This window comes from Lycorma delicatula, chromosome 9, assembly GCF_047948215.1.
Source record: "Lycorma delicatula isolate Av1 chromosome 9, ASM4794821v1, whole genome shotgun sequence".
Taxonomy (NCBI): domain Eukaryota; kingdom Metazoa; phylum Arthropoda; class Insecta; order Hemiptera; family Fulgoridae; genus Lycorma; species Lycorma delicatula.
The window spans coordinates 123,258,227-123,284,949 of NC_134463.1; the positions used below are offsets into that span (position 1 = coordinate 123,258,227).

General features: G+C 38.7%; 2 protein-coding genes across 2 annotated transcripts in view; one reads left to right on the top strand and one right to left on the bottom strand.

The window, feature by feature from the left end:
• The window catches only part of LOC142330086 (uncharacterized), a 387,582-nt gene that overhangs the window by 37,909 nt on the left and 322,950 nt on the right, over positions 1-26,723 (top strand). The window lies entirely within an intron of this gene.
• LOC142330744 (matrix metalloproteinase-27-like) lies at positions 19,919-25,928 on the bottom strand. Its single transcript, XM_075376191.1, has 2 exons — positions 25,343-25,928; positions 19,919-19,923 (listed from the first exon to the last, which is right to left on the bottom strand). Exons 1-2 carry the CDS (start codon positions 25,926-25,928, stop codon positions 19,919-19,921), a joined length of 591 nt encoding a protein of 196 aa, XP_075232306.1.

Genomic DNA, 26,723 nt, shown 5'->3' on the forward strand with positions numbered 1-26,723 from the left:
CTACACCCGGTACCTTAGTTCAGCGCTACAACCGATATCGGAGGCGTCGGTCTCGTCTTTAGATTTATTTCTTTTTTTATTCTCTTTACTTCGCCTTCTTCCGAACTAATTCTATCAGCAAGTTTAATCAAGGGATCGGTAATAGGTTTAAATGCTCTATGTAGCCTCAGTCGGACTCGAATCTTCCTTTTACCAAGTCGTTATGTTTCCTTTTAATACTCTTTCGGATCTCCGCTATCTCTGCAGAAATCCTTTCGCGATCCTCCAAGGTAGCCATTCGTCTTTTGTATGATCCATTCATTGATTCGTTGCGGCTTAAATACGGCCTGGAAAGCTTACGCGATAGAGCCTGCATGCTTTTTCAGGCTTTTAGAAAGCCTGCACGCTAGCGTGCAAGCTTACGTGCGCGCTTTCTAAAAGCCTGAAAAAGCGTGCAGGCTAGCGTGTGCGCTTTTTTGGCTTTTTCACGCTTTTTCAGGCTTTTTCACCCTTTTTTCAGGCTTTCCAATGAAGGTGTCAAAATTAAATCTATACCGGCCTTTATCGATATCTCTTTCTTTATCAATTACTAAAAACCCATTTTTTGACCGGTTCCAAGCCTCGTTATATATTTGTTTAAACTTTTCAAATGACATATCGGGCGTCACACGATCGTGATATATATGTCTTAGGTTTCTTTCATCCTGTCGAAAAACCATAAGAAAATTTGCATTGTCGCGAACAAGTTGTTTAGGAATTTTACTATAGTCTGGCTCATATAAAACACATCGATGTTATTGTGCCGACCCGTAATAAAGTATTTTGTTATATTATTTTGTTTTTCGCATATTACATCGTCAAATATCATTGAATTAGACTCTGTTTCTTCAGGCGCTACAATAACATCATTATCGCTGTAAGAATTGTAACCTATTCCTTCGACATCGGCTATTAAACTATTTAAAAATAAATATTTAGGCTGGTACAAGGATTTTGAAAACATATATATTACTGAACCTCAATCCGCTAGGGTCAAACAAAAGGTTAAAAACTGCATTGGTCTTACTAGAATTTGAGGGACCTACAACCAAACATCTAATATTGTTTGGGAGAAAAGGACTATGCCTCCTTTTTGAATTAAAATCGACTACATCGCCAATTAAACGGTCGAAATTAATTACCGTCAACTTCCGATCTTGTTCTTCGGCATTTATCTCCGCTACTGAATGCAATTTAACAGCGAAATTTATTTTATAAGATTTTGCTTTTTTATCCACGAATCCTCTTTCTTATCGAAACCCAGCCAAGGAACTAACAGTTTATCACCCTTTTTCTTTAATACTTTTTCTACCAAGTACACATTACCGTACTTGGTTTTACTATGTTCTTCCGTATAAAAACTTCCCTTTACTATTTCCCCCTTCCCGTCTTTAAGAACGTACGTTATAGGCCGTGTCATTTTTACCTTACAGATTGTAAACACTTCATTCGTCCAATTCGGAAGATATCCTTTCGCAAATGTATTTTTATACTTACTTATCCTTACCTGATCACCTACATTAAATTTACTTGCAACCGTACTTCGACGACGCTTTTTTGCAGTTTTTGATAAATTTATCAACACTTCGCGTTCATTTTTATAAGAAACATCTTCAGGTTTAAAACCTGTAGATCTGTGCACCCTACTATTATAATTATTAACCAATTCATCTAATATTCGCGTCCAACAGTAATTTCCCTGCTCGGTAAATTTACGCCACATGTTAGATTTGAGGGTTCTATTGAACCGCTCAACTGTTGACACCTTTTTATCGGAATATGTCGAATAATGATTAATATTAAATTTTTGTAGTAATGATTTCAATTTAGAATTAAACCATTCCCTACTGTCATCGGTTTGAAAATGTTTCATTTTATATTTTTGAAATATCGGCTCAAGCGCCTTTATAACATCGTCAGCTTTTTTACTCTTCAAAGGAAAAGCAAAAGCATATTTCGAAAAACAATTTATAAGTGTAACAATATATTTATATCCGTTAACTTTAGAGTATTCAATCATTTCAACTAAATCAGCTTGGTACAAATCGTCTATACCGTTAAAAGGTTTTGTCAAAAAATTTCTACGAGCTTGTTTGTGAAGCTCTTTCGCAATACCTGATTTCATGCTCATAGTTCGGCGTCAAATTATTTTTTAGAATGCCAGTAGTACGAAAATGGGAGTACGGCGCCAGGAAGTGACGTCATTTCAAGATGGCGGCCGTCCGCCATCTTGGATTCCAAGATGGCTGCCGTCCTCCATCTTGGAAACGTCACTTCTGACGTCACTAATTCAAGATAGCGGTGGTCGGCCATCTTGGATTGTGACGTCATTGGCGCCGGTGCCCCGTCAGTGTTGCCAACTTGATTTATTTTGTGTCGACAGCGAGTCAGTGTTGCCAACTTGATTTAATTTGTGTTGGCAATGTTATATATTGAAGTAATATTTCAAAGGTTGGTAGCACTGTTGTGTGGCGGTCGGTTTGAACTAAATAAATAAATAATATTTAAAGTGAAAAAAAATTCTGTCAGCTAGAGGATTCGAACCCGGTCATGATGGGACGCGACCGACTGACGCCTTAAACCAATCGGCTGCGGTGACTCCCTGATGTAATGAGTGAAAAATGTTCTACGTAAGCTGTGAATTTTAACGTCACATCAGTCTGTACACACACACACACACACACACAAACATACACACACACGCGCGCGTGCGCGCGCGCGCAAACACATACATATATAAACACAAGTGAATAAAAAAAAATAGACGTACCTCGAGGATGATCCTGGTCATCCAGGAGATAGCGTCGGGAGGCGTTACCGCGACGGAGAGAGGTTCTCGTCGTGGATCGTGCACCGGGAGGCGGTGGTGGCGGTGTCTGCTGCGCGTGTGTTTACGTGCGTGCGTCAGCGGAGTGACGCAGGGTGTTTACCGTGCGAGATGCGGCGCTCGACTGAAGAATTGTGGGACCGACGTGGTCTAAAGTTGTCCGATTGACCAATCGCAGCGTTGGAATTCGAATCGGCGCATGCGCACTAGCCGTTAGTGCGTACGTGCGAACTCGAACGTCGTCTCTAATAAGAGCGGATGCGATAAAGAATTTTTTTTTATTATTATCGGGTCGCTAATACAAAATTGACTTGAGTTGTTGTAACCGGTTAAATCCGGTTGTGTCTGGATCTGTAAAATAAAAGAAAGTTATGAAATGAATTTATGTGTTGGAACACTCTCCTCACCATTCGCAAGTGTAATTCGACAACAGATGGTGAATCTGACGTCGGATTACACCGCAGGCCTTGGAACCTTCATCCAGTAATGCCGATCGACTAAATTTTATTTCTAAAAAATAGTTTCACATTACTGTATGGGGGTTTAGAGTGTTGTTGCATTTCCACACCACCCCAGAGGTAGCAACCGCGGTGCGTTGAGATTTTTTTTAGAGTGATATCTCTCCCCAGTACGCCTAAAAAACACTCGACTATATATATCTTAAGAAACGTACTCATGATACTTCTTTACAAGACCGGGATGTTATGAACAACAAATGCAAATAATGAGTAATGATAAACTTATACAAGAAAGCACATCTATGTGAAACAAAAAAATTCCCAAGATAACTCTCTAATTTATGTATGCGAAACCTACCTTCTTGTGTAAGTTTATCATTATTCATCATCTGCATTTGTCGTTTATAACATCACGCTCTTGTAAAGAAATAATGTTTCGCATACATAAACGTAATATTGCAAGCATATGTCTATCGCACCACTTTCTTCTATTTTGAAAATACTTAAAAAATGTGTTAAACACTCTCCTCACCATTTGTAACACAATTGATAGTGGATAAATCCAATATCATATCATGTCACGGGCCTTGGAACCATTGCATACAGTAAACGTAAATAAATATCGTTTTTTAAAAAAAAAACAATAGTTACGATTTATTGTATGGGGGTTTAAAGTGTTTTTTGTTTTGTGTATGTGTGTAATTTTGTGTTGATTGTGTAATGTGTTGTAGTCCTTAAAAGGACTTATTTAAACATCGTAGAAATTAAAATATTCGTTGACGGTTTTCTTTATCCTCTTCTTTGCGTTTCGTATTCTTGTATAAAATAAAATAAAGAGAAGCGATGTGACGTCCTTTCATATATCGATTGGTTTTAACGTAATCGAAGTCTGAATTTTCATTTGTGTCGTACGCCACCAACAGCGGTTGGGTATCATCGTCACAACCATCGGCAGAACAATCTACCTCATCACGACCTCTGAAGAAAAGTCCTCCGTCCGTCGCTACATTAGCTGTTACTCTTCTTCTTTCGTTTGCAGCATACACGTTTACAGCGAGTACGTTATTTTTTCGATGCGACGTATTGAGAGTTTTTAACACGGACGCATTCAACTTCTTATTCGACGAACGATTTAATTTGAACGCCTTTACGTTACCGTCGTCACCGTAGAATCCAGAAAACAGTACTTCTTTGCTGTGAATAAGTGCAATAGCTTGTTCACCGCATTCAAATTCGCAATAATATTTTCGTCCATATCCAAAATCATCATCATTGAAAACCACTCTTATGGTCAAGTTATCACCGTTTTTATAAAAATCATGTTCAGATAAATCGACAATATATACGTAACTGTGTTTTAATTTAAAACACATAGTCGTCAGTTGTTAGTCACTGACGCGCACGCGTACATCTTCTTCACTAAACTGAATCATGTTTACAACTCGAACGTTTCTCAACGAATAAACTGCTTCACTCAGTTACACTGTATTTATAAGCTCCTCCCCACCACCACAACTACCACACCCTGCTATCAACGAATCAGAATGTCACAACCTCCCCTCCACAATTCGAAAAAAATTCATCTGATAGGTATGGTGATATCCTGACAAGTGCGTTTTGTATGATTTGAAGCTACAATTTTTCTATGATACATTTTCAAAGTGTTATTAATAAACTGTTCTGTTATGTTAATTTCGACTATCACCTTTTCGATACCATTAACATCTGGTTGGCATACGAATTCAGGACTCTGGCAACAACCCGAACCTATATCACAACGATGTAGAACGACATAAACCGGTCTGAAAATAAATCTTTGAGAATTTAAATCTTTCGAAAGACTCATTACCGGTACGGATCTTTGTTGTGGTATTTTACACCGAAAAGCTAACGTTTGCATATACGTTTCGTAGAATAACGAATGGTGACACTCTACAGTAGTTATAATGTAACACAAAATCTGTACACACAATAAAATATTCATTTTCCCGATGTTCAACCGTTCACACCAAATGCAGAAGTACAAATAAATTTATTGTCGTTAGCAGACGACTAAGACGCCCCTCGTGAGAAATTTTAAAAACAAAGAACTAAAATCGTTTTTGTTTAAACACTCTCCTCACCATTTGCAACATAATCCGATAGATAAATCTATTACCACATCATGTCGCGGGCCTTGGAACCACTACATTCAATAAATGTAAAAAATATCGTTTTTTTTTTGTTTAAAAAAACAATAATTAATTACAAATTTATTGATGGGGGTGTAAAGTGTTTTTTGTTTTGTGTATGTATGTGTAATTTTGTGTTGTTTGTTTAATGTGTTGTTGTCCTGAAAAGGACAGTTTCAATAGCAACCTGGTATTACTCGAATACCACATCGAAGGCTTTGCCGATGCGTCCTTTGAAGACGAGTTTCAGCTTCATTTCAGTTATTGTGTCAAATTCGTCCTCTTTCAACGTTTCCGCAAACCTTCTCGGCAAGTAAACATTGAACATGGTTTCCTCACCATCGCGTAAACGACACACGATACTTTTTCCATACCGCGTTGCAATTTTTCTTAACCATACAACCTCGTAAGGTTTCCCAATCGTAAGATCACCAACGCTCTTCGTCTCTAGCTTGGTTGCAACAAGACGCTTATTCAAATTGTGAATAAAATTGTTTCTTCCGTCAGTCATTATGGTGTTGTTATTTCTTCAAACGTTAGCTCTAGAATGAGACTAGGACGGTTACGAATGGCTTTTTATACCCACAAATCTGCTTATCAACATCCGCATTCGGTATTCCAAGAATCGACGAATAATATTAATTTTAATTTTTTTATCAAAGCGATAAATAATTCCACGAATTGTATTTATTTTAATTTCTTATCTACTAACCACATCCGGTCGAGCCAATTATTTTTTTCTTATCGAAGCGATAAATAATTTTTTATTCTTATCGTCACGATAAATAATTCCACGAATTGTATCTATTTTTAATTTCTTATCTACTACCCACATCCGGTCGAGCCAATTATTTTTTTCCTTATCAACGCGATAATAATTTTTTTCTTTCCAAACCACAAGCCAATTATTTTTTTTTGTTCTTATCGACACGATAAATAATTCCACGAATCGTATTTATTTTAATTTCTTATCTATAACTTGCGTTCAGTCGTATCAATTAAAAATTACTTTTATCACGTTCACTGAGAAACGGTCCACTGAACGCTATTCACAATGGATCTTGTTACCGACGAGCAATTTATATTGTACGACATAGAGTGCGATAATAAAGAAAATATCGATCCAAATATTGGTGAGATTTTTCAGTATTTACAAACTTTAACAAACAATAATCAATACCGAAGACCTATAAAGAAAAAAAAGAATAAAGCAAAAAAGACTGTTACACAAAATTATAATTATGTACATTAAAGAATTTAATTGATTTAAAGCCTCTCGAGTAAAGGTACATTCGCGTTGTGAGAGGATGAGAGAAATTTTATAAGTATCTTAAAAACCTTTACCACCACCACAAAAAAATACATTTGTTCGAGTTGCGTTTCCACACCACCCAAGAGGTAGCAACTGCAGCGCGTTGAGATTTTTTTTATGCGAGTGATATCTCTCCCCAATAGGCCTACAAACACTCGTGCAAAATTTTACAAACTTATTTTTATATCCTCGTTGAACTCGTCAACGTCACCGTTGGCGAGTTTTTTCTTTCCATAATAAGTTAATTTCATCGAATGATTTTTTACAACGTTCAATTCATCGTCGGTAAATCTGTTTGTATACGTCTTTGGTAATAAGGTTTGAAAGGTGTCCGGTTCATCCGATTCGCTGTCGAACAATATTACGCTAATACGGAGTTCGCCGTATTGAGTAAATATTTTTCTCATTTCCAACAGTACGTAGCTCACACCGATATCAAGATCGGTCAACCTCCTGAACGGTATCTTTAAAAAACAATATTCATCGTTGAAAACGTTAATAAATGCTACGGTGTCCATCGTAATATTCGCAGTGCTCAAACTCGAATGGCAATTGCAATTGTGATTTACTATCTTACCCCCTATTTCCACGACAATTTTGAAAAACAACCGATAGAGTTCGTTACTATCGATAACTGTACAGGCGAACGGACTTTCCCATAACACTTCGTATTTATTTGCACGTACCATAGCGTGCATTTTTTCACGTTTTCAATAATCAGCTCGCACGAACATAAGTATTCTGGTAGACCACGACCGCAATAGTCGAATTTCTTACAATCGAAAGCATGTATTTCACCATTAACATCGTAGTGGGTGGTAAGCATCATAAAACAATATTTGCAAATATACGATGCAATAAACCTCAATTCGTTTACCGAATCGCTAAACGTTTTCATCGCTACTATATCGGGTCGTCACTATAATTAATATAATGTCTACACAAGCCGTCTACAGTATCTATTTTTAAACTGTCTAAATATTCTTGTAAACCGTCGTGAAGTTCAGCGTAAGTGGCGTCGTAATTGAAAACCACTCTAATCGTATTGAAACGGTGTATGTCTGCGGTAATACTTGTTGCGTGAGGAAAAGCAGCAATTGTAAGTTTCATAAGATGACGCAACGTTCTTACGTGGCGATTCGGAAAAAATCTAATCGTCCACACCGATGCGGCTATGTCAACGTCCATCGCTAAACTGCGGATGGAATTACACATCGGAAGGACTTTTATGGAGAAAAAATGCAATAGGTTTACTATAAAACACTCTCCTCACCATTTGTAACACAATTGATAGTGGATAAATCCAATATCATATCGTGTCACGGGCCTTGGAACCACTACATTCAATAAATGTAAATAAATATCGTTTTTTTTTAAATTAAAAAACAATAATTAGTTACAATTTATTGTATGGGGGTTTAAAGTGTTTTTTGTTTTGTCTACGCGTGTAATTTTGTGTTGTTTGTGTAATGTGTTGTTGTCCTGAAAAGGACAGTTTGGGAAAGACGGAGAGGTGACTAGTTGAAATAGATTTTTATATAGCCAGTCACCGCTTGTCTACACATCCCACATGGAAGGTTGTGTTGTATTAAATACCGTACACAATCTATGCAGAATGTGTGACCGCACGGTAGTATCGTTGCTCCTACACGTGCAATCAGACATATTTTACATCGCAGTGTACTGGTCAAATCCTCATCTCGTATAACACCTCGTTCTACTGCACATTTCACATTTCTTAATGCCTCACTAAGCGATTCTAAAAAGAGTACATCTGCACCCTTCACACTGGAGATACTGCGCACCAAGTTTCTAATACTGGAAACCACTCTTGCTTTAGCAAGTTCGAATGATGTCGATGTTCTCTCACCCATGTTCGTCTGATGTGCAGCTGTGTTGTGAAATGAATGTTGTAGTGAGCAGAGCGACAAATATATATACCTTATCAGTGCGACTGTTATGGACTGTACTTCCTGTTATTTCCCGCTTGTTATTTTAAATTTAAAAAAAAACGGTTACGTTTCCACACCACCCACGAGGTAGCAACCGTGGTGCGTTGAGATTTTTTTTTACATGAGTGAAATCTCTCCCCAATAGGCCTACTGTAAAACACTCGAATCTTTTTTTATATTTTTTTAATTTTTTTTTGTAAATGTTTGCAAGTGATTCAGTGCAAGCATAAATAATATTCCTGGCATAAAACCAAGATGGAAGGCAATAACTATAATTGAGATCTCTAACCAAAGATGTTGATTCATCAACATCTTGCAGCAGACTGAGCTCTACAGCGGTACTCGGCGTGGAACAACATGTTCAAACGAAAGCGGTACGTTTTCCTTGATGCAGTTTTGACAACTAGTTGAGTGGTGATGCACATCCATCCTTTCGTTACACCAACAACATTTTACACACAATTCGTTGAAGGAATAGTAATAACCGTTTTTTGCCAATTCCTCTTTGTTTTCCCCGTTTGTGTTCGCAAACGATCGCAATCGATCGGCTTCTCTCATCAGATCCAACGGCTTTTTACACATCTTCAACCACTCCATGTAGAAACAACCGGCTTGTAACGCACATTTTCCACTCTCCTTGTGCGTGTGGTACGGACAATTTACGATATAATTTGAATTCGGTTTCGGTGCGCCGTCCGGTATCTGACGAACATCGTTATGAAACCGTCGCAAAAATTCCACTTTCTCCAGCCCTTTGGTGTGTATTGTGGCAAAATGCGAACATAACGCCTTCATGATATCGTCGTTGTATACGACTTCGCCGTAATTCCAATCGATTTTGTGAAAATTCCTCCAACCATCCGGCCATCCGTTTGTATTTAGATATCAACTCAGACTTTGGGTACGGTGATCGAAAGTGAAGAATCATATAGTTTCCATCACCGACAACAGCAAGTTCTTTAACTATAAACTCACCTCGTTTGCCGAGAAAGCCGTGATACTCGATAACTCCTTCCATGACGATCGCTCATCCGTGTATGAGGATGGCGATATGTAACCACCGACGATGTCTATGAAATCACAATGTTGGTGGGGGATATCCCTTCGTTCCCCTTATCCGCCTTCTTTTTGTCCTTCTTCTTCTGCTTCTTATTGGTCTTGGGCTTTGTGATCGTGTGTTCAACTGAAGAAGGTTTATCATAAGATTTTTTACGCGGATTTCTCCTTTTGCGGATCTTCGTTGCTTTCGATTTAACCTCCTTCTCAGTCGGTTTCGTAACTTCAGGATGGCAATCGATGTTATGCAAAGAATCGTTCATGAATAGTAACGATTAAACGTCGTCTGGCGAATAAACACCACTTCCTTCCATGACGGATGCTCAACAACTACTGATTTGTGTACGCAGTCGGATTAAGCCTTTTTATACTTTCAAAGTAGAAGTGGTGGGGGTTACCCCCTCCACCTGTTCTTCTTCTTCTTCGTTTAGAGGACCATCATAGTCAGCATCATCATAGTCAGCATCATCATGTGCATGTAACGTTATGTTAGGTAATGAGATATTGGTAGCGTTTACCTTTGGTAACACTGTTGTCTTCGCTGAAGGTAATGATGATTTTACATTCACTATGGTTTTCCTCTTCAATGCGGTTTTGTCGATGTTTACCTTTGGTAACACTATTGTTTTTTCTGAAGGTGATGATGTAGTGTTGTTGCTAACTACGCCAGCAGACACGTTTTTGAAGATGATGGTGATACTGTAGCGTTGTAAAAAATGGGCAAAACCTCCACAGACGATGAATTACACCATACTAACGGTATGTTAACCGGCGATTGTGCAGAAAAAGTCACTACACCGTATCGGTTTCATCGTTGTACAAGATTCATGCGAAAAGTCGCCCAGTAACAGTGTTACGATTATTCCAACTGCAATACCCGTTTTAAATACACTAAATGTTATCAGCCATTTCGTAAACTGTCGCCACGTTGACAATATTTGCTTTTTACGTTCCTCTCCCCGTCCACCACCTAATTGATCGATCTCAAATACCTCCCGCATTACATAAGTTTTTTCACTATTCCAGTGAGCGGAGTGTATGTGACGATGCTATCATGTATAATGAGACAGTAGGCAGTCGTATTGGCTGGTATATTGTTTTTGGTATCGAAATCGATACGTACATCTACTGTTCCTGTTTTAAGCGATTCGTTCTGACGGGAACAGTCGATAACTATTAACGGTACACTGGCCTTGAAATCCGCCAAACTGTAAGCGGGACATTCGTTTTCCGGTTTGTTATAATAGGCGGACCGAAAGCTGGCGAACATTTCATACATCATATTCACATCTCCCTGTAGATTGTCGTACGGATAGTACTGCGAATTCAAATACAGACGAACGTTTACCAACTCGCACATATCGAAGAGCGTCAATGATTTTGTAGCTTTATCCTTTCTGTCCGTCTGTAAACCGAATATCACGTATCTCGGTTTCTCCGTTTGCGCACATGTTTTTACCGTCCATGAATGTATGTTTGTTTGTAGTAGAGCCGGATATTCGTGGATCTGCCATGTACGAAAAGCAATCGCTAACGGTCTATCTCGTTCTACGACCTTCAACAATTGCAATCGCATCGTATCGGCAACGTGAACATACGGAATTTTCCACGCTATCTTAGTCACTTTCACCTTAGAATCAGGTGCCTCTTTGGAAGACACTAATGCGTTCACATCGCTGGAAGATCTAAGCAAGACCAATTCTTGTTTGACGTTCAATATTATGTGTTTGTAGTCTTCGGCGAAACCCATCAGCATACGCAGCGGTACATAGAAACAAAATCTTCCAGTGGTTTCAACTAAATCGAACTTATCCGTAGCTTTGAACTTCCACCAGTTTTCCAAAGTTTTCCAAAATATTTTCTTCGCTTTTACGCAAGGAAAGAATATTCTTTATCGTTGTCGTTATTCCTAACTTTTGTACGCGACACATTTCCGCGCCGTTTATCTCGTATCGTATCTCTTCGAAGAGAAACGGTATCGCGTTGTTTGTTAAAGTCGATTCCGTTGCCTTTTTATCGCCTGCTTTAGTAGTTAACGCACCTTCAACCATCAAATAGCTTTTATGCGGTAACGTGTACACATCTTGTTGGTGTATCGGAATCCGGATTTCATCGTTGTTGTTGTAAGTCGACGAAGCGTACGGTAGATGGGTATGATATTCGTACTGTGTGATCGTGTTGTCGAACGAAACACTTTCACCGACGTCCAACATATTCGCTTCCATCGCTGCCATTACGATTCACCAAAACTGTAAAACCAAGTTTTCGAAGAAACAACACGTTACGCGATGTTAACGCTTTGGTGTTTGCACGTAGACTGATCGGTTTGCGTGACGTTTCGCTACTAGTACCAGCGCTATTGTATATTAACCCCATTTATTGGCTTTCGTTTTACTTCGTTTTCCTTTGTAAATGCAATCTCACCGTAACGGTTTCACCGCGAAAGTTTATCGGTTTTCCGTCTTGATCGGTACTCTTTATGGCGATCTCGTCTAAGCTCTTCGTATTCACCGGTAGATAGATTATATTCTTCGGCGATTCGATTATTTTGAAACCAGGCGGTACGCTTAGCGTGAATTCGTGCAACACGTGTCCCTCTGATCCGTTCGTATAAGAGCCTCGTATAAGGTTGCATTCGACCCGTACGGAGTTCACGTTGTTAATGGCGACTGGCTTCGATGACTCGTGCCATATATTCGCCGTCAAATTAGTTTTCTCGAACCCCAACAACGGTGCCAAACTATCCGTTGATGTCAAATCGATCGCGGCACTGCATTTAAGTTCGCATTTTAACGTGTTGTTATTCGGACGCATAAGTAAATCTATTTTGCTTTTGTCTTTGAGTTCATCGCTCAAGTTCGTGATATCGCGAGTTCATCGCGATATCATCCACTTCGTACGATCCGGTCGCTAGTGTCAGCTTAATCGGTTTTTGAGGTTTTTTTTGGTACAACAGTAAGTGTGTTGTTGATTCCCTCTTCGACATTTGGAATCGAGTTGTATGTGGTTAAGTTTATCAACGCCAATTCCCATTCGCCATCAGACAAATCCAATGACGGAAAGAATGTAGCGTGTAAGAACGACGTATTTCCACTTATGCAGAACATGTTTACCTGTAGGCTGACGAATCACGACTGAGAAATTCAAGACATAAATGACCGCAGATAACCGTGTTTATATTCTGTCTGGCGTTATAATTGAAATTTATAATCGAATCGAGTGGAAAATAACGCATCAATTCGTTAGGTGGACGCAAATTACCGAAACTATCGAAATAGTCCACCATCCGTCCACGTTTTCTATAACATACCCAGTGTGTTCCATGACCGGTACTGCGGTCAAGATTAACAATCGCAGTTTCGTTAGTCTACGGTTGTGTGAGTAATGCGTCCAACATGAAGACTTCTCTAAAATTTGCTATATTTAGTCTTCTCGCGTACCACATTAGTTCTATGTTCGATAGCGGTCGCACTGGTATTCCCTTTATTGGAGACGACGACGACAACGACGTTTTTTTTTACCGCCCATCCCCGATCCGGTCAAAGGGTAGGGCTTAAGGTATAATCCCTGCCCTGCAGCGCCCGCTTTTTGTTTCATCATTTCGACAAGGCGTTTTATATTACTCCTTTTTGATCGTCTTCTTCGTCTTCGTACTCTTCCACCGCCGAACTTTGCTTTTAATTTCATCGCGTTTGTAACCGCCAATGCCGTAGCTTTTTCCGTGATACTTGAATCCTTAGCTTTAACTCTTTCCCAAGCGCTATCGGCTAATTTACGATCTGCTGCCGCTCTTCTTTCGTTATCGCTGTACGTTGCGTATGCGATATCGTGTTCTTTACAAGCGGCGTCCAACTTGTTTACACCGGGATCGCCTCTCTTTAATCGTTTTTTTAAATTCGTTCCCGGTCCGCAGTACTGATATCCCGGAATATGTAACTATCGGTAGTAAATCGATCCCTTTATTTACAACCTTACCCACAACCTTTTTGACGCCTTTTAATGCTTTATCGCCAATATAAGATCCCAACGCTCCTGCAGCTCCTGCTGTTAGAGTTGTTAACAGTCCACCGCCTCGTTTAAGACTGGCTATTCGTTTAGATCTTCTCACCTTACCCTTTCGAACAGGAGAAGAACGTTTTGACCTCCTCACTCTTGCCATGTCGGACTGACAATGAGCTTGTTAACTACATTCCACCATCTTACATTGGATCCGTGTTCGGCAATCGTACCATATTTTTATTCACATCATCCGAGACCGGGGGACGTATCATATTTTTATTAACATCCTCATTCTTCAATGTCTTATCAGTGATCGGTGGACGCACCATATTTTTTGTCACATCCTCATTCTCCATTGTATCTTTAATACTTAGAACTGTGTTTGCAGAAACATCCTCATTTTTCAATGTCTTATCAGTGATCGGTGGACGCACCATATTTTTTGTCCCATCCTCGTTCTCCATTGTATCTTTACTACTTAGAATTGTGTTTGCAGAATCGCTTTGGTGATGATTGTCAGCGGATAGTACACTCATAAGCGTTTGTTGATTTAAGTTTCTGTTAGCGTTGTCGTTAATGTTTAATAGAAATTTGTAGAACCTAAATAGTGTGTCATCGATATATCCCTTAGTCGCAGTAAGCAATTTTTGTATATGTAATTCCATATCGTCTACGTAGGACTTTGTTGCAACGTCCGTCTTTTCGACATGATCACCGACTCTACATAATCGCTTATTTTGATAATTAATTGCGTTGTCATCATCTTTAAAACTCTTCGCTAAAAATACACGATTTAGATCGCTATGCATTACGTACTCTTCCACCATCTTTTTCTTCAATTGACCCCTCATTAGATCGACATATCCTTCAGTCGCGAGGTCAGTCAACTCAACAGGTGCCTTGGCGTTTGTTATAACACTTTTTTGGATATCCACAACACCGACTTTTCTCGTAAAAATCCCATTTGTCACTTTGTCTACGTATGACTTTGTAGTGAGATCCGTGCTATTAATTGGTGCACCAGCATTTGCGATAACGCAACCTCTCGCGTTAATTGTCTCATTTTTACCGAAAAGGTTTTTTCGTAAATAGTCGACAGTTACGGCGTCTGTTTTTACAATTGGATCGGCGATATCGCACAATCGCCTCTTTGAAAAGGAGAGTGCGTTGTTGTCCATCGGTGAAACCGTGGGTAAGTATTTATTATTCAACTCGCTTTGCTTTACGAACATTTTCTTAACGTGACCGATTGTTGCACCATCATCATCTTCAACAGGCGGTCCAACGTTGCACAAACGTCTTTTCTTGATATCGAAATCTCCATCGGCGGTTTTGTCAAACGTTTCGACAATTCGAGTTGGTGGTGGTTGGGCGGTTGCGCTTCCAACCCGAGAACGACCGAACTTGTCGATACTCATCTTCAGAATGTTTAAAATAAAAAATTTCCCTGTACTACCCTCCTTTATGTATCCGCCTTCTTGTAGTTCTACGATCGAAACTATTTCGTTATTATGACCGGTATGACCCGCACGTTTCGAAGCCAATAAAAGTCGCAGTCTATCGCACAGTTCGTTCGGATCGTCCCAGTAAACGTAATCCGGTCTAACCGTTTTCTTCGCTCTCATCAACAGACCCGATCCGGTTATTGGACTTCCGTCTTCATGACCGCTTTCCGACGAAAGATGCGTACGAGGAAACAGTCTTTTGATAATATTCTTGTACTTTAACGATCGACTGGAAATTATGCGACCGGTATTTTGACTTTTATGCGCCTCAGTAGTTTCTAATATTTTCTTATAGTTATTTAAATCTTTGTTTGTATAATCTACAGGCTCATTAAAAAATCAATTGATATAAACCTTTGGAACCGCTATACGTCTTGTTGTCGATAACTATTTTATTTCCTTTGAACTGGAGTGGCTTTGTTCCGATCATCCATTGATCGTCAATGTTTTTAACTCCGTCTATTTTTTTACCTTTATCCGTTACGGTACGATCCAAGAAATGTTTTGCACGAAACCCCATCGTTTTCGGTGTCGACGGGTCTACAGGTTTCACGAACTGTTTTTCCGACGTCGGTGTTTTAAAGAGTCTTCTCATAACCGTCGGTGTCTCTTCCACCACCTCCTCCTTTTTTTCAACCACTCCATTAGCATTCTCTTCTTGTTCTTTTTTAACATCGTACTTTTGTTTAAACGATTGATTAAGTTCTCGGAGCAATCCGACAATAGGCTTAAATTGCTTTTCAATAACTTGTTCCGATTCCGTTATTCCTTGCGTAATAGCGCGATGTTTTCGTTTAATCGAATCTCGTATTATATTGATTTCCACTACCAACTTCGCAGACGACGACGAGGATGGCATATCGACCTCGTTCTTGTTCGACATCGTGGTTACGAATGATAGGAAAACAGTCGATCACATCACCATCCTAGTTCCACCGATCTAAAGAACACTGCATGTTTTTTGGTTCTGCGTAGAAAACGTATAACATCGATTAACGAAACAGTCATTCTTGTCGGACGACGATTGGTATTGCACAATTCGCGGTAATATTGTGTCACACCCTGATCGATAGACGGTATCATGAGTTTCGTGCTTGTGTCTTTAAAGACAACAGCCCTTTTTACATTTCCAACCCACAGCGGAATATCCACAACCGTTGAGTGATCGCGTTGTGGTACCTTTGTCAAGTACCGTGTGGAAAGTCGTCTGATCGGATGACGGTCACCTTCCGAATGTAAATGCAACAGATAGCTATTCAACAACCAAAATTCGTCCGGTTTCGCTCCTGCATATTCGCACCATTTTCGCAGCAGATCTTCGTTTTAGATTTCAAACAGTTCGCGTCGTTCGTTGTACCTCAATCCGAACGAATCGGTGTATAATCGCAACGTAGGTAGCGCTTCGTTTAGAAACTCGCCAGAAAAGAGCGCCTGCGCCCTGTTGTTCACGATGTCGAACGGTAATCCTCCTCGTCTTATCGGTAATATTTCCGGTACGTCGTCGGTAAATTGTACTCCGTAAGCCGTGTCCACAAAACATTTTCTACCGTATGATAACGCTAAGCGGTACAACGTTCTTGGCGATCTGATCGGAATAGTTCGTTCTGTGATCACTATACAGCATCTCGCTCCTTCTAGACGACTACCGTATTCCAACATGTGCATGTAAACGTTTGTGTAGTCCATAGATGCATGCCGGTTTCGAAGTTCCAATAAAGGCTTTTTGTATACGAGTGGAGAGGGTCTAAATCTTGAAATAAAGTTCCATCCGTGTCGAATTGTGGTGTTGAACATGTTTTTATCGTATATCACCAGTTCGATTGGCATCTCGTATTTGTCACATTCTTCTAAAAATTTTAACCATATACGCTTATTGAAAATCTTACCTTCGCTAGTAATCATCAACAGAACGACCAACGGATAGTCACGATTCATTCTTTTTACATGTCGCCAGCATCGTCGGTCTTTATTTTCACAGTAGTTCACTTTACGACAGACGTAGTTACCGCAAAACTTCTGACGGTCTCTAAAATATTTGGAACAAAAGTTGTTTTGCGGTTTTTGTCTAAAACGTATGGCGTTAGCGTACGGTGTTCCGTCCTCGTAGGTGTGTATGCTTGCCATTGTTACCGACTATCAACTGATCTCTTTTACAAAAACATCGAAGCCTACTCTATATCGTCCAGCATCGATATCGCTCTCCTTATCCACAACCAAAAATCCATGAGGTTTTCTCCATGCAACACCACACAGACTTTTAAACCGATCGAATTTCATATCGGTATTTACATGATCTTGATATATGTGACGTAAATTGAGATCGTCTTGTTTGAATATAAGAAGGAGATTTGCGTTGTCCCGTACAAGGTGCTTCCCGGCACTGGAATATGTCTGAGTCAAATAAAAGCTATCGATGTTGTTGTGTCGCCCCATCGCAAAGTACTTGCGAATATTATGTTGCTTTTCGCAAGCTACATCGTCGAAAATCATTATCGAGTTCGGTTCCGCTTCGTCGGGTGCCATCACATGATCGTTTTCTGAGTATGCAAAAAAGCCGATCTCCGGGACACCAGTCATGACTTGTTCTAGAAACTTATATTTCGGTTGGTACAGCGATTTAGAAAACACGTAAATATTTCTGAATCGTAAACCGTCCGGTGAGAACAGCAAGTTGAATAGGACATTTGTTTTTCCGTAATTAGACGGTCCGCAGATAATACATCTGATTGTATTCGGTAGAAGAGGTCCAGAACGAGACCTTTTTCCCTCTCCACACCCGGCTCCTGTATAATCGTCGAAGTTTTCTAGCGTAATATTACCGACCTGTTGACGTTCCAACTTCATGTTTATGACTGATCGATTCACTACACCAAATCCGCCTTATGTATCCAACTGTTGTGTTTTCCATCGAACCCTTGCCACTTTACAAATAGCTTATTTCTTCGTAAGACTTTCTCGACTAAATACACATTATTTGTAACGTTAGTTTTAGTGAGCTCTTCAGCGTAAAATTTACCGCTCACCACCTCACCGTGAACATCGATCAACGTGTAAGTACACGGACGCGTATTATCATGTACCTTATGTACGATAAATATTTCATTCGTCCAATTCGGTAGATATCCTTTGGCGAATGTCTTTTTAAATTTGCTTATACGCACTCGATCGCCGACATTGTATTTCGGTAAAGTAGGTTTTCGATCGAGTACCGTATTTAACCGCTGTAAAACAGCGGCTTGGTTTCGCTTATTTACATCTTTCGGTTTCATTCCGATAGTGCGGTGACTGGTGTTGTTGTATTTTGCGATCAATTTCGGTAGTAATTCTAACCACCTGTAGGTTCCTTGTTCGGTAAATTTTCTCCACATCATCGTTTTCAGTGTTCAATTAAACCGTTCGACTATCGACGCTTTTTTATCCGAATGTGTGGAATAGTGATTTATATTGTACGACTGTAATAGTCGTTTAACCGACGGATTGTAGAACTCTTTACCCAAATCGGTTTGAAAATGTCGCATCTTGTGTTTATCCAATATGGGTTTGAGGGCATAGCGATCTCCGTACCGGTTTTGGTTTTAATCGGTACGGCAGATGCTAGTTTAGAAAAACAATTTATCATCGTCAGTATGTAACGATAACCTTTGTTCGATTTAGCATACGGTATCATCTCAACAAAGTCAGCTTGATATAGGTCTGAAATACCTTTAAGTTCAACGCGTCTTGTGGGGTAGTTTCGACGCGCCTGTCGATGGAGCTCTTTAGCTATTGACGCCTTGACGTTCATTGTTGTACTGACCGTATTTCGTGTGTGTATGTTTGGATAGGAATAGGAAGAAAAAAGGATCTTTATTTCTTTATTTTTTTTTACCCGCCTCACCACTCTTATATCCCGGCCTTGGCACCGGCCGTATCGATAACATTGATAAATCATTAATCGATCTGCACATATGTGCAGATCGGTTAAAGATTTAATGTGTGATCGATTCGGGGGGTTTAGGGTGGTCCTGAGAAGGACCGTTTTACATAAAGTGTCGTTTTACATTTTAAACGGTTACCGAAAAAACGGACAAGATGGCATACGCTGTGTATGTTCCACATACGGATTGTCTGTCTCTTCCCATTTAAACAAACGTATACGACAATAGTCACATCTGACCATATCGTCGATACCTTCGTACCTGAATCCATGCATAGCTAGGATCAGGGGGGAAAGTAACGGATTGTCCATATGTGGCCATAACAACGTATAAATCTTTTTGTTACCGTTTCTAGTAACCCTGTAAAATGTATGGACTCTATCATAAAAAGAACGTTCCATTATGATTGAGTGTTAACGCAAGAATGAATAAAGTTTCGAATAATATTTTTTATCTCTTAAAAAATTAACTTGTTTTATTTTCCAATTATTTTTTATCTGAATACAAGTTCCGAAAATAAAATTTATACAAAGAGTTGACTTTATAACCGCGATTAAATTATCGTATGCAATTTATTTTATTTTCCAATTATTTTTTTATCTGAATGCAACTTCCGCTGATAAGTTATATAAAATTTAATTTATTTAATAATTATATTTATTTGTTATAAGAAGTTTTATCAAAACCGCATAGTTGTTATCGCTCACACTGCAATTAAAATTGTATTTTAATAAAATTAAAAACAGTACATAAACTAAATTGATAAGATTGCAGTTTACTTATTATTTCTTTTTTTTGTATAAAGCTAATTGGTAACCGCGTACTTGTTATCGCTGACACTGCAATTAAAAACAGTACATAAACTAAATTGATAAGATTGCAGTTTACTTAATATTTCTTTTTGTATGTATATAAGTATCATTCTGACTTCAACATTTTACATGTCAACATTACGTATTGAAGATGTGTTCACAATGACTTATTATACGGTACAGCACGAAATTGATGAGTTGATGAGCGCCTTTCAAGACCTGCTTGTGATTAAAGACCGAATAGTCAGAAATATTTATGATCACTCGGAGGTCGAACACGCGTCGAATGACTTGACGAATGGGATATTGAGGGCGAGACGACGGGCAATGAAATTAGTTGCCCGTTTCAACCACGACGCACCACCACCACCATTATCACCGTCACCATCGAACCATCCAGAGGAAGAGGCAGAATCCGATGGGTCCACAAAGATTTCAATCCGGCCACCAACGACGACAACATCAGCAATAACAATGACAATCAACCACCACAATCGCCATTACCAGACAATGAACTGCAGATAATACACGAGATTATCGATGGTGATAGTGGTCAGAGTAGCAGTAGCATCAGTCATCGTGTTCGTCGTACACAACAATGTCAACAACAATGTCATGTGTTCGGGTGTGTCGTCGGCCGGAGGTCACAGACGTGGATGTTAATTCGACACCCCGTCGACCTTATTGTAGAACTGTAAGTAGAATTCTACAACAGGTTGACGCTAATAATTCAAGACAGTCTTTTGAGGTCGAAGATGGTAACACGACAACCGACAGATGTCCGATCTGTTTAACAGAATCGGTTACTTTTGAGTTGTCGGGTTGCGGTCATCGATACTGCGAAGACTGTGTAAGAAAATTAGCAAGATATAGTAGGAATTGTCCCTTCTGTCGACGAGATATGTGTGGATACCATCGGATTAGAGAGTGAGACGACGACAGTAATTGATGTAAGTAATTATAATTTTTTTAAAGAAAAGTCATTTATATTATTTCATATTTTTTTACATTAAATTTTTTTGGGAAAAGGTGATTTATATAATTAGATACATACTTTGTCATATTTTTTTACAAATAATTTTTTTTCACTTAAAATAAAAAAAGTCATTTATATTATTAGATATATACTTTATTTCATATTTTTTTACATTAAATTTTTTTGAAAAAAGTGATTTATGCAATTAGATATATACTTTGTCCTATTTTTTTTACAAATAATTTTTTTCACTTATAAAAAAGAAAGGCAATATATAGCCGCATGATAAAAAAATATTAAAAATAGTTATGATCGTGGTCTATGTGGTCTTCGGTTCTCTGGCTTCTTTGTATGTAGTCATGACCATGGGCTATGAGGACATCGTTTTCGATTTTCGGTCTCTTTCGGGAAGTGTTGTCATTGGCGGGTACTTTTCTTTTTTTATGCTATAATGACCGTAAGGAATAGTGTCAATTTTGTTTTCTAATATGTAACGTTTATCGTCGTAAGGTGAAAGCGATTTCTTTGACTTGTTAATGGAAAATATATTGTGCAAAGTGCTTATGATTCCGTAAGCGCTTGTATACGTAACAGAATCATTAAAAAGACTTTTTTTGTACAGATCGTGTCTAAGATCCTTTGCAATGGATACTCTAGGAATACCCTTTGCTACATTCTTCTCTTTCTTGTCGAATTCGAGAATGCTATACATCGTAGCACGAAGTCCGACAAATTCACGAATAGCTTTTCCATTCATTTCGTTTTTGAATTTACCAAGTTGTTTCTTATTACTATTACTAAAACATGCGTGATCGCGAGGGTAATCTGAAGTATCGAACCGATCGATATCGTGAAGAATATCGTTGTAAACGTTATCGGTTACGATATGATACATCAGACTGTCCGTATCGGTCATTAGAAGATTTATATTATGACCGTACTTTTCCACCATGTAGTCATAGTGGAATTCGTACATGATCATTTTGCTAATGTCCAATACGGTAAATCCGATGTAGATCGGACGATTGAGAAAATTCTCCGTTTTCTTCAGACTTACCCCAACGACATCCTTGTTATAGATGTACCAAGCCTTAACTCTCGGTTTTGCAATCACCTTATCCAATTTACGTTCGTTAGTGACCAGTTGGAAGTCTATTCTGTTTCGTACGTTTTCTAAGGACTTGCCATACACCGCGTTGTTCATCAACTTAAAAATGTCCTTTTCAAAACTGTTTCGTGCTTGTGCACGCTTTTCAGTATTGAAGTCGATGTACGGTTTCAACCAAGGCGAATGGGAGAATTCCAGAACTCTGTGAATGTTTTTCACTTTCAGTCCTAGTCGAGTGTACAACTTTAGGTTTCTGTAATGTAAAACGTATTTTTGTTTGTCGTACAATGTTGTCATTAATTTCTTTACGGGACATCTCTTTATGTCCTTCAAATAGGGGGACAGCATATCATCGGTTCGTACTAATCGTTCTGGTGCAAGAGGGTAATCCTTGTGACGATCGTGCAATTCTTGTGGATACTCAAGATCCACTTCTAAGATGTAGCCGTTTTCACCACGATCGCAAACGCTGTTAATATCGAGATTGTCAATCTCTTCAGTACTCAACCACCTAAAATTAGCGTGTGGCAAGGGCTCAACCATGGCTGTCCCGTAAAGGTGTTTGCAATCGTAATATTGAACCCAGGATGTGGGTTCGGATGGGTCATACTGATCTGGAATGTTGGGATTGTTCGCCTTGGCGTACCTGTTTGAAATCATGGCTACACCGCCTCGTGTTCCTTTTTCGACAAACAGATGGATATCTATGTCGGTCAACAGTTCCAAGTTTTGTCGGGTAAATTTTAACATGGCATTCCACGTGAAAGGGGGGGTGGAGTAAAAGTGACAGGTGTCCAAACCGTAATATTGCATAGACGTACTTCGGAAATTTTCAAAGACGTCTGCCAACAATAATATGTCGCTAAGAAGATAAAGATCGTGGTAATCGCCTAACGTATTGCAGTCAAACGATTCCCACACGTTTTGAGTGTGGACGTAATCATCATCCGTTATGTTCTCTCTTCTTAGCGTACTGTAAAATGCCGTCTGCGGTGGAAGTTGGGTTTCGAAAAACTTGTTTATATGGGTCATGTACTCGTACGGGTAAACGCCTTTACGGATTAAACAATCTCTTTTCTCGGGTAGCGGGTAACAGTTTGTGAGACGTTTAAATACGGTGTCTTTGTCCTGACAATCTTTTACAAGATTTTCCACAAGTTTATCGAGGGACGACGAAAGAAATTGTAAAAAGTCCAAGAACCTCAAGGGACCGACGGACAGAGACTGTAATCGCTCGGACGTGTTGGCGATACAGTTTATTTTTACATCGTCCTTATATTTTCCCAAAGCTTGAACTATATGATGGCCATCGTAACCGCGGAGGTTATGAAAAAATACTGGGATATGCTCGGTGCGCTTACAATTTAAATTGCACTCGTTATGACATGCACCGAGAAACCGTCCTGTGGTATGCGAGTGATGACGTTCACGGTCATCGGTCAACTCACAATGACAAAGAAAACACTCGGTAGCACTTTGAAATGTTTCAGTGTCTTCGGGAGTCATCACCATCGGTTTTTCGGTAATCATAATTTGCTGCAATCTATCGGCATGATCGAGCAATTCATCCAGCATCTTTTCAACGATATTTTCACCATCGGGTCTCGCTCGGTAGACTACAGGACCTTCACAAATCTGTCCTTCCTCGTCGACGATTACATAGGCGTAACCGGACGGAAGATGATGGGCTACCTTATCGGTAAAACTAGTGTTGGGTTTAGGGGTGGCAGTGTCCATCGGATGTACAAATGATTCAAAGTCTGCATACACCGTATACGAAACGCGTAGCGTGGACGAGTAGTCCCTAAACTTCATCACGCATTCCTTCTCTTTACCGAGATCGGGTACTCTTATCCTTTGTGCACCGTGTCGCTTACACTCGATCATATGTTTGTTTAGGTTTTGTGTAGCGACAAGTGGGTCTGATGAACTGAAACTGTGCAAACAGTAAGGGCAATATTGGCTGCTACACCGATGTTTTGTAAGACCTGAAAGGAGACGAGATAGCCCGTTCATACCAGGTTTGGTATTTATAAGGCAGAAGTGAGATTTATCTCGCGTCTCCCCCTGCAAGCAGCAATAGATGTATGCAGTGGGTACGATCGCGGTTTTCGGTAATACGCACCGGGTACACGCGATCGTTATCTTCCTTATAGCCGTAGACATTGATGCTTATTGTGGGATTCAACACCTCGATGCGATCAATGTCTTTTACCTTTACGGATATGATATCCCGGTCATGTTAATTTCATGTTCAAAGCGTGCATACCAACTCTGACGATAGTGACGTCCTGGTTGGTCATGCAGGTATGCTAGTACGGACCATAGGAAACATTTTTCATCATGCGGATTTTTTACATTAACTATTGCCTCTCTTTTTACAAGTTTTTTTGGTGTTTTTATAAATGAACTAGAGGCGCCATATAACGGACGGTAACGGATAATATTTAAATCAATATAAATTATTTTATTCATTACCCATCCGCTGCCGTTGTTGATGAATTTGGTCAGTGTCTCTATAATTTTCTCCACTGATTCTATCCATGATTCTTCAACAACGTCGGTGTTATCGTCCAAATTTATCACCGTTCTAGTTTTTCCATGCAAGTACAAATTGGTGAATGTTGTTTCTACTCCGTCTTCGAGATGTCCGCTTCATCAATTCAACATTTGCTGCAACGTACCTGCAGAAACAGAATAATTTTAGTACATATTGACTACTTTAAAAAAAAAATAAAAACAGTACATTTACAAAAAAAAAATATTAACGTTTTTTGTAGAAGGGTTGAAAGGAGATACATCTCCTCAGAGTCAGACAAGTCCCATCGAAGACGGATGACGTTGTTATTTATTGCATGGATAACTACCGGTGATACAATTTCAATTTTTTTTGTAATATCTGAAACAAATTAAAATAACATATATCGTAACATTGTTTTTTGTTGTGTTTCAGTGAATAACAGAAGAAGACATTTTTTTCATTATATATATTATTTATTTTATTTGTGTAAAAGTATTTTTTATTGTATAAAGTATTTTTTTAATCGTATTTATTTTAATTGTTTAAAAGTATTTTTTATTTATTTATTTTTAATTTATAAAGTATTTTTTTAATCGCATTTATTTTTTTTAAATTTAATTAAATAATTATAAATAAAATAATAAGCAAAATAAATAAAATAATAAGCATCAACGTGCTCAGAAGGTTGGTTTTGTCTTTTTCCTCTTTACCTTCAGGATCAAAATTCCAATTCTCCTCTTCATCAATGTGAATTTCTATGGGTGTGTTAGCAGTGTTAGGAGAAAACGCATGCGCCAAAACACCTCCAGGTCCATCAAATCTGCTCGAGCATCGAACTTTATCGTTTTTGGCACATGTGTGGATACCATATTTGTCAGAAATTAGGATATTATATCCGTAATAATCATGTTTGAAACTTAACGATGTGTGCTTTGCCCATTCATCAAAAGCTATGTTAGCTAATTTCATCTTTTCAGCCGTTGCTCGTTGGTAGTGCCATTTCAGTTCTGGTTTTCTCCATATGATTCTTGAAACTGCATACGGTAATATGTCTGGTACACCGCATCGAGGCTCACGCATGAAAGCGATGGTCTTACTATTTAACTCCCCATTAACCGGAAGATGAAAAGATTCTTGAAACAGTTTTACGGCATCTTTTACTGCTTTTTCATCAGTTAAGCTTGCATTATCTCCTTTGAGATATCCATAGTCCAATAGAAATTTATTAGAATCAAATTCATCTGCATTTACAGAAATTGTTGTGACAAAAAACGTTATGAAGTATATGATAATCATCTTATTGCACTGTTTTAAAGACTGAACGTAACAAATGGAACATTTCATTTAAATACATTCCAAAATCTTATTGTTTAGAGGAGAAGGGATAATTAAACCTAAAATAAAAACAACTATTTCTTTTTAAAGTTATTTATTGTTCTTTAATAATCAAAATACAAATACATATTTTATTTGATGTTAAATTTTAAATACAATTTTATTTAAAATTAAAATTTATTATTCTTCACTCCAGTCTTTTTCACCTTCAGGAAACAGTTGATGAATCTTGATGTCTGGATCTTGTTGCATGTAGTTGGGTATATCCTCATAAATTTTAGGCGGAACATACCTTCCGTAAAGGTCGATAATAACCTGCTTAGGAAGGTGATGGAGAACGTCACGTCCGGGACTGTTTAAATAACACTCTTTTGCTTTTTCTATAGCATTTCCCACCGTTTCCAGCATATAATAAAATTTACTTTGCTCACTCCACCACATGTGTAACCATATAGCCTTTTTCATAGCGCAATTATGTTTTTCACCAAAAGGGCATACTTTATTTATTGAAGAACCGAATAAATCGATAGGAGGACAATCGTAACCGTCAAGGTCTTTTATTATATTCCGTTTATTGTTTAGTATTTGTTCTAACACTTTTTTCTTTTCTTTGCACTTTACGTATATAGTACACATTGGTGCTAAATTTTCAAAAATGGTTGATAACCTCAAGTGTTCAATAAAACCGGAATTCCAATTGAATCCGATTTGTTTCTGAAAGTTTTGTATTGCAACTGTAGTAGTTTGAGATGAAAT